Source organism: Neltuma alba, unplaced genomic scaffold (genome assembly GCF_004799145.2).
Source record: "Neltuma alba isolate B1F8T4 unplaced genomic scaffold, ASM479914v2 tig00012838_pilon, whole genome shotgun sequence".
Lineage (NCBI taxonomy): Eukaryota > Viridiplantae > Streptophyta > Magnoliopsida > Fabales > Fabaceae > Neltuma > Neltuma alba.
Window position 1 is genome coordinate 123,154 of NW_021637227.1, and position 8,768 is coordinate 131,921.

An 8,768-nucleotide genomic window follows, 5' to 3' on the forward strand; every position below is an offset into this window, starting at 1 on the left:
TGTATTTTAATCCAAAAAACAAAATGTGAGGAAACTAATATTATTGGTAACACAGGAAGCGTGCGAGTTACGATAAAAAAAAAAAAAAGATCTTTTCGCCTTAATGAAATAACTAAGCGGAGGATATCTGTCTTTTCGCCGGGTCCTTGGGTCTTTCGAGGCGGTATTAAGAATTTTTTTTCCAGCACTACAAGATAAAGATTTTGTTGGCAGAAGAATAAAGAATTAGACATCGGTGACACCTTTTTTACCCAATAAAAATTGGTAATACCCTTTTAACCAAGTGTTAATATTCTTCTGATTTTATCTATAAGATATTTTCAATATTTTATATAGAAAAAAAACCTTAAACGTTAATAATTTTTATTTAAAATTTAATAATTTTTTATTGTTTATTTAATTAAATAGATTATTTTTTATGTAAATAAAAGAAACATAATAAATAAATAAGAGATAAAATTATATTTATATAAAAAATTTTACTCAATGTCAATAACAGGATTAAATTTTTTTTTTCTCTTTTTATATTTTATCAAATAGGACTAGAAGAGTACTTGACAGTAAATGATTTATTGGTCATCGGATGTCATCTACTCATTTTACGAGTAAAAACGCGGTTCCGTCAATAACCCGGCGGCTGACGCACTGGTCGCGAGTTCAGTGTTTCTTCAGGAGCTCAGTTTGGTCTCTGCATCGGGGGTGCTGTGTTGATCCGCGAAATGATTTGTGATCTATGAACTGAGGAAAACTAGTCAGTTGAGAAGATATGAGGAAGCGGGATTTGGCCATTCTTATGCTTTCAGCTTTCGCCATTTTCTTCTCTCTTCAGGTAATTTCTTTTTTTTATTCCGCCTCTTCACTTGCTCTTTCACTCTTGTTAGCAATACTCACTCTAGTATAGACCCTCATAACTCGAGCCCTGCCCTCGGAAAGATATAATCTGGTTCTTCTTCTTCTTCGTCCCCCTCCTTTTTTTTGGGGTTAATTTGTGCCCATATTTTGTTAATTTCATTGGAGCGGACTTTAACTTTGTGTTTCGTTTATCGTACTTCGCTTCCTCACTTGGCAGCACGAAGGTGGTATATCATTAAAGAAGCATGGATGCATCTATCTGATGAGTACCCTATAAATATGAAGCGGAACGCCTTCCACCGCCTGTGGTTGCCGATTTTAAACGGGGACGGAAAGAAGGAAGTTCTTGTGGCCACACATGACGCAAAAATTCAGGTAAATTGAGACTTGCTTCCTCAACTATCTTGTCCATTGTCACACTTATTGTTTTTCTGCTTGTATTGTTAGTATTCTCCTATCTACTACGTTTAGGCACATAATTGAAGATTTTTCTCTATAATTTTGTTACAAGTGGTATGATCAGCATCTGGGTTCCAACAATGTTAATGGTTGTCTCAGGTTTTGGAGCCCCATGGTAGGCGTATGGATGAAGGATTTAGTGAGGCACGTTTACTTGCTGAGGTTTCTTTATTGCCAGACAAAATTCGGGTTATGTCTGGGAGACGTCCAGTCGCTATGGCTACTGGTTATATTGATCGTTATAAAGTCGGGCAACCAAATAAACAAGTTTTGGTTGTAGTGACGTCTGGTTGGTCTGTTATGTGTTTTGATTCCAACCTCCAAAAGCTGTGGGAAAATAATTTACAGGTTAGTCATCGTACCGTATTCGTTTTTACCATTTCGGGGACAGTTTTACCTCAGTCTGTTTTAAATTACCCAATTTATGGCCCACTAGTTCTTCTACTTGTTGGCAGGAGGACTTTCCACATAATGCCCACCATAGGGAAGTTGCAATTTCTATTAGCAATTATACTTAAGCATGGAGATACAGGATTGATCATTATTGTGGAAGGATGGAAATGCAACCTCACGTATGAGGCTCTTTCTTTGTAATGGTTTTTAGTACTTGTTCTTTGTTTGCTAAAAATGTGTGCCCTTTTCTACTTTTTAATTGCATAATCTTTACTATCTAAGTGGATAATGTCTTTTATCCTCTTTCAAAACTAAATATTTAGTTATGAAGATGATCACAGCTATGTTGCCCTTTTACATTCTGTGAGGCCCTTTTTAGAAATTGAGATCAATGAAGTGTGATGCATATGTAGTTTTCCTGCTGATTGTTGAATTTCAGAGTTTTCTAGATCAGTTTGTTAGAGTTAGAGTTAGAGCAAAGAATGATATTTTATTTCTGCATTTCCACTTATGTATTTAGTGGTGTTGGTATTATCGTCCAATATGAACTTTTTGGTTTGGTAGTTTTTGTGACATTATAGTAATGCTGTCTTTGTTAGCGAATCTAATGGTTTAAATGTAGGTCGGTTTTGCTGCTTTATCATGTAACCTTTTTCCCACTTTCAGATTTTTGTGGATCCTTTTGAAGAAATGGCAATGGGAGCCAGAAATGCAGAGCAGCATCGGAGAAGAAGTGGCTGCTGAAAAGGGGTATTGGCATCCTGTTGCTTGTGGATGCTAAACTGCAGCTTTGTTTAATAATCTAGAATAATAGTGGTATTGATGTGTTTGCTTTTGTTTGGTGCAATTGTAGTGGTCTTAACGCTGACGTACCTTGGCTTATTCATGAAAATGAGTTAACTTTAGAATGTTATCCCCCATTCAAATGATAATAAAATTCTAACATATTGAAAGATAGGCGGTAATGTAAAACTGCAGCTTTGTTTAATAATCTAGAATAATTAGTGGTATTGATGTGTTTGCTTTTGTTTGGTGCAATGTAGTGGTCTAACGCTGACGTACCTTGGCTTTATTCATGAAATGAGTTAACTTTGAATGTTATCCCCCATTCAAATTGATAATAAAATTCTAACATATTGAAAGATAGGCGGTAATAGTTATTAAAGAAAAAAAACTAATTCTATTCTGTTATGTTTAGTAGATCTTATTTTATGCTTTTGAAGGAAAAAAAACTAACTCTATTCTGCTGTTAACCACATAGGGACTAAATCCTAAGCAAGAAGCCCTCAAAACCAAATTTTATTATCAGGTTCTAACGACATACATAGGAAAAGTAGTTGCTCATTTTTTGTAACTGGTGAACAAGAAAGGCACAAAGTGAATATGGTAAGGAAGGAAGATCTGTACGCTTGAATTTTATTCAAATAGAAAACAGAAGCTTCTAGTTTATCTATTATAGGCCACGATCCTTACAGTATATGATGGTTTTGATGAATTTCAGTAATATCTCTGTCCATATTCTTTTTTTTTTTTTGGCCTTTTGATTTCAATCAAGTTTATGTCTTTTTGAATTGTGGGTATTTTGTTTGCAATCTCTTGGTCTTTTTTCTTGTTCTTTCTTTCTTTCAACAGATTGTCTTTCTATTCAAAGAAACATGTCAGTTCGATTCTACTTTTCTATGTATAGCTCTAAAACTCTGATTATTTATTGTGTTGTATTGTCTTGGTAGGCTTCAGAAAACTCTGGAAATGTGGATTTACGGCATTTTGCATTCTATGCATTTGCTGGGCGATCTGGAGCTGAAAGATGGACCAGGAAAATGAGGTCTGTCAAACCCACCCCCCCCAAAAAAAAAAAAAAGACTTAAGTGATATAAAGCTCACAATCTGAGCTCGAGGATAAGAACTCCAAGAACAAATTCATGGGGAAGACAAGCAGAAAAGCATTAATTCAAAAGAGCTGAAATGATCCCTATGCCCAAGAACAAATTCATGGGGAGAAACAAGCAGAAAAGCATTAATTCAAAAGAGCTGAAATGATCCCTATGCAATCTAAAAAGGAAAATCCCTTAAAAATTTAGGACTGAAACCCATGAAGTAGCCAAATAAAAGAACTGTCCAAAAGATGGTGCAGAGGAAGACACCTCAGTTTAAAATCACTCACGTTTTTTCTGCTCATATATGCTCTTGGCTATCAAAATCAGTTCATTGTCAAAGCATTTTATGTTATCAAAACCTAAACAAAATTGCTAAAAGTGACCTAAATAGTCTGCTCAAAACTACTGCTCATTAGCAAGCCAAAAAGACCTCTCCAAAGCTACCACAAAACTTTACGGGCAGAAATAAAAGAGTGATTGTTTCCTAGCTCAGAAGATTCATAACATCTGGAGAACTGCATTATAAGGCATAGAAGTCTGAAGCAGGTAACTTGTATTAATATATTCACCTGCATTCAAACAAAGGTCCTTAACCTTGGAGGGAACGTTGAACCCTCAAAAAGCGTCAGATATAGAGAATTGTGAACATTTGGATGTGATCCTAGGATTTAAATATGTATATGGATACAAATAGATAGAATTCAAAGATCAAATCATTCTGTCCAGCGAGTTGAAACACACTGAACTAAGGAAATCCAATGACAAAAAAAGGTGTATCTTTTGCAAAACACATAATGGTTTATAAGGAGGAAGTGGACTCGTTATCATAATTTTGCTGTCAAAAATGGCTGATGCAGCTATCTAGGTGCTGAGGAAGCATCTCAAATGGCCTATGTGATGCAGCTGGGGAAGTCATATCTCTGATGTAGTTGCATCCTTTATTTCATGAGGATGACATATTTTTCTGTAGCTGCAAACATTTTTTCTGCTGTAACCCCCCCCCCCAAAAAAAAAAGCAGGTTACAGAAATATATAGATATTTAATAGTTGTTTTTTGGCAGCTTAATATCCTTTTGTTATCATGAAATATGTTGGAAATTACCACCTCTTGCTCAACACTGACTGGAGTTGATTTTTGTTTGACGCCTATTTGCTTAACTAATAATAATAATAATTGGCATTTTTATCCATATCTAATTACTAGTAGTGTCTCTTGCTGTCTAGAACATTGAAGCACTAACTTCAGATGAATCACGGCTACTTCCACACATAATTTCAAAGCTTGATGTTCATGCTCTGAATAGTCGTCATCCTGGAGAGGTATAGACCCTCTAAGCTGTTCATTCAAATCTTGAAATGCGTATGAAAAGTGCTGCAGTGTTTATTATCTGTGTTTTAAATACGCTGGACATTTTCATATGTTCATTTAAACTTCCCATGATCAACCGTTAACCCCTAACGCTTGTGTGTGTGTGTGTGTGTGTGAGCAGAAGACTCCATGTGATTGTGGTTAAGTTTGGGTAAATTATATACTTCTCAAGAGATTTGTTTAAATTATACAAACCTGCCGTCAAACAAAAAGTTGTTGTTACACTTCAATCCATTTTTAATATTTTTCACTAAAATATTTTCAAAAAATTGAAATTGGACTAAAGTTTAGTGCAGCAGCATTTTGTTCCACAGCCCCCCCCCCAAAAAAAAAGAGAGTTACTGCAAAATCAATCGTGTTGCCTGTGTCTTATATTTAATAATTATGAAGTGCATCTCACTAAAAGATAGCTTCCCGTGACATTTGAAAATCTAGTTTGAATGTAGAGAGTTCAGAGAATCAATCCTGGGAGTCATGCCACATCATTGGGTACGATATGCTTTTCAACTTTATCACCCTTGTGTACTAAATCTTGAATTTAAATTTCCGAATAGAATTTACATTGCGTTATGCTTCAGGATAGGAGAGAGGACACTTTGTTGAAGCTGGCACATTTCAAGCGGCACAAGAGGAAAGCATTGAAGAGAATACCTGGAAAGACTATGAATTACCCCTTTCACAAGCCTGAGGAAAACCATCCTCCAGGGAAGGACTCATCAAAAAAAATTTCTAACATAATTGGGAAAGCTGTAAATTATGCTGGTTCTGCAAAACCTAAGAAGGTGAAATATACAAACCATGTCATTTCATCTGATATTTGCTTAGAGATACATGTTATTTAGGGATTGTTTGGTATGCAGAATGGAACGGAATGGAAAAAAGTGATATTTTGGATGTAAAATGCTTTTATGCCACTGAATAAGATAATGAGAGATATTTATTGTTAAATAATGATGACAAGGTTGTAGGTAATGTACTTCACTAATCAATATGGACTTTACAATTGCATTACCATGCATATCTTTGGTTTAGATTTTATTTTGAGGGGGGGAAAAACACACTGTATCGGAACAACATTATTTTGGCGGTATGGAAGGTTGCATTGTAGCTGAGAATTCCTTTTCCTGGTCTTCAAAATCTTTCCTTGTTGTCTGCAGTATTTGAGCATGGTTGGTTCACATTGTTTTGGCTAAATTTCATTTAACTGCATTGCTTTACATCTGCAACCACGTAACGATGAATTTTTTTTGTGCCAGCTTCATCTTCAGGAAGGTGGTCTTCATGCTGATATTAATGGTGATGGGTTCTAGATCATGTGCAGGTGCGCCCCACCAACCCAACCCCCCCCCCCAAAGAAAAAAAGAAAAAGAAGAATCCCTCTTTATTTATCCCCCCCCCCCCCCCCCGCTTAGAATCAAACAAGCTAGATCATTGTACTAAGCGTAAGCATTATAGAATACGGAGATTCTTCCATCATTCCATGCAATATCTAGATTTCAAGTTTTCTTTCAGGCTGTTGGAGGTAATGGTGCTGAACAGACTGTAGTCAGTGGGTCAATGGAAGTGCTACGCCCTTGCTGGGCTGTTGCAACATCTGGTGTACCAGTTCGGGAACAACTCTTCAATGTATCTATTTGTCATTTTACCCATTTTAACTTGTTCCAACACGGAGAATTTTCTAGAAGCTTTGGTCGAGCCTCAGATGTATCCTCTTTAGAGGTAGCAACACCTATACTTATTCCAAGAAGTGATGGTCACAAGCACAGGAAAGGAAGCCATGGTGATGTTATCTTCTTGACTAATCGAGGAGAGGTACGCTATTGTCCAATTCCTTGGTGCATCTGTACTGATGCATGATAATATAGATCTAATGGAAGAATAATCCTGATGATACTTTGTTCCTTGCAGATTACGTCATACTCTCCTGGCTTGCATGGCCATGACGCTATTTGGCAATGGCAGCTCTCAACTGGTGTTACTTGGTCAAATCTGCCTTCTCCATCGGGGATGATGGAAGGTGGTCAGGTGGTTCCTACCTTCAAGCCCCTCTCCTTGCGAGTGCATGATAATCAGGAAGTTATCCTTGCCGCTGGAGAACAGGAAGCTGTGGTAATATCTCCAGGAGGTAGTCTGTTGGCTATCATTGAACTTCCTGGTTCACCTACACATGCCCTGATCTGTGAGGACTTCTCAAACGACGGGCTCACTGATCTTATTCTTGTAACCTCTAGTGGGGTTTATGGTTTTGTTCAGACCAGGCATCCCGGAGCCCTTTCTTCAGCACTCTGGTCGGTTGCCTCATGTTGTGATGGGAGTTATATTTGTGACCCAGCATTTGAATTCCGCGAAGGGGAAACCTCGTTCCTCATCTGGTCCTCGGTGAAAAAAATAAGGTTTAAATTTTTACGCTAGCTGGAATTGTTTATGGAGCTATCAAAGAACACCGAAAATCTTTGGATGAAATGTGGTATTAGCGGAGAATCAAAGAGTTTCAAGTGCGCATATTCGATGAGATTTCAAGGATGTAGCTCAAGTGTTTCACTGTTTGACTGTAAGATTTCTATGGAGGATGGCTGTGATGTACGAAATTTTGAGTTCATATTTTATGATAAGAAAATACTACTAGTGCCCTTGGGTGACCGGGCGCATCTGCCTGACGTGTTTTAAGGCGGCGAGAGCATGGCTATTACTGATCTCCATTTACGGTCTGGTATTGTATGCAGGCCCAATGGTTTATTAGGCTTTCCTGAGATCCTGAAGCAAGTCATAATAAATGGTTAGATAATAGTATTAATACTCCTTCGTTTTCTCAAGATACACAGGTGCATCGTCAAATCTAGTTCTATTTCAGGCCCAAAAGAAATCACGTCGCATTCAGAATTAGTGGGTGGGCCGCAGTAAATCAAGTGTCGGTTGGACCCAAAAACCAAATCACATGTCGGTGAATTTCATTGTGTTAGGTGACGTGCATTTTTCAGCTGTCTTATTTTATTTTATCTTTTCAAATGTTCCTGGGCAATCGAACTGTGATACGGCAAGAAAGTAGAAAGTCGTGGTAGAATATAAGTTACGACAACACGAGATGAACGTGACATATGATTTCTGAAGGCTCACTTGGGGTCGTTATATTCTTGTATGTGAAGATAGGGTTTTGTTTTAAATGTGTCGCGAATATGATCGAAGCCGCAAAGACGGTTGTGCTGGTTTATGGCACAAACTGTGGTTGGCCTTTGCCTTTTTATTAGTTTTTTATTAACCCAAAAAAAAAGTCGGCTTGCTTGATTACATCAAAAGAGAAAAGGATAAGCCATAGAAGTCAGCTGAGGAAGATGTAAAATCTGAAGGTCGTTATCAAGTTGATTTCTCGGCAATAGGCGTGCGCAACCGAACTGAGTCGAGTCACATGTCCCCATCGGCATTGGTTCCGTCTAAAAAAGTTGTAATCAGTACTCTGTAAAGGGATTTGTTAGGAAGCAATGCATCATCTTGCAGAGGGCAGCACGAGAGAGAGCGACTTGGACCTGACAATGCATGGCGGGATCTACAGAATGATAGGGATCGCCCATCCGTGTCTGTGTCCCACACTTGTCCTTTTCCCTTTTCCAATTTGCATTCCAATTCACATAACAATCACCAAATTGGAATTTAATTTCTCCATTTCTTTGGGCCACGTTTTTGTCTTTCATGCTCTCGCAGGTCATAACATCTAGTCGAGCAAACGCAGACAAGTACGTCGTGAATCGTCATGGATTTCCGGGGGTAGAAAATTAGGGTAAAGAGCAGAACCAGAAGACAATGATCAAGACAATCACGCAATC

General features: G+C 37.7%; 1 protein-coding gene across 1 annotated transcript; it reads left to right on the plus strand.

Moving 5' to 3' along the window:
* The first annotated feature begins 567 nt into the window (after positions 1-567).
* Positions 568-7,744, plus strand: LOC114731604 (uncharacterized). The gene is given in 18 exon segments (XM_028918817.1): positions 568-829; positions 1,070-1,076; positions 1,079-1,123; positions 1,126-1,169; positions 1,171-1,227; positions 1,411-1,659; positions 1,767-1,825; positions 1,827-1,855; positions 1,858-1,883; positions 2,371-2,454; positions 3,435-3,533; positions 4,806-4,901; positions 5,386-5,439; positions 5,529-5,783; positions 6,463-6,762; positions 6,859-7,219; positions 7,222-7,248; positions 7,251-7,744. Coding segments are annotated over 18 exon segments (1,938 nt in total). The 5' UTR covers positions 568-766; the 3' UTR covers positions 7,334-7,744.
* The last annotated feature ends 1,024 nt before the right edge of the window (positions 7,745-8,768 follow it).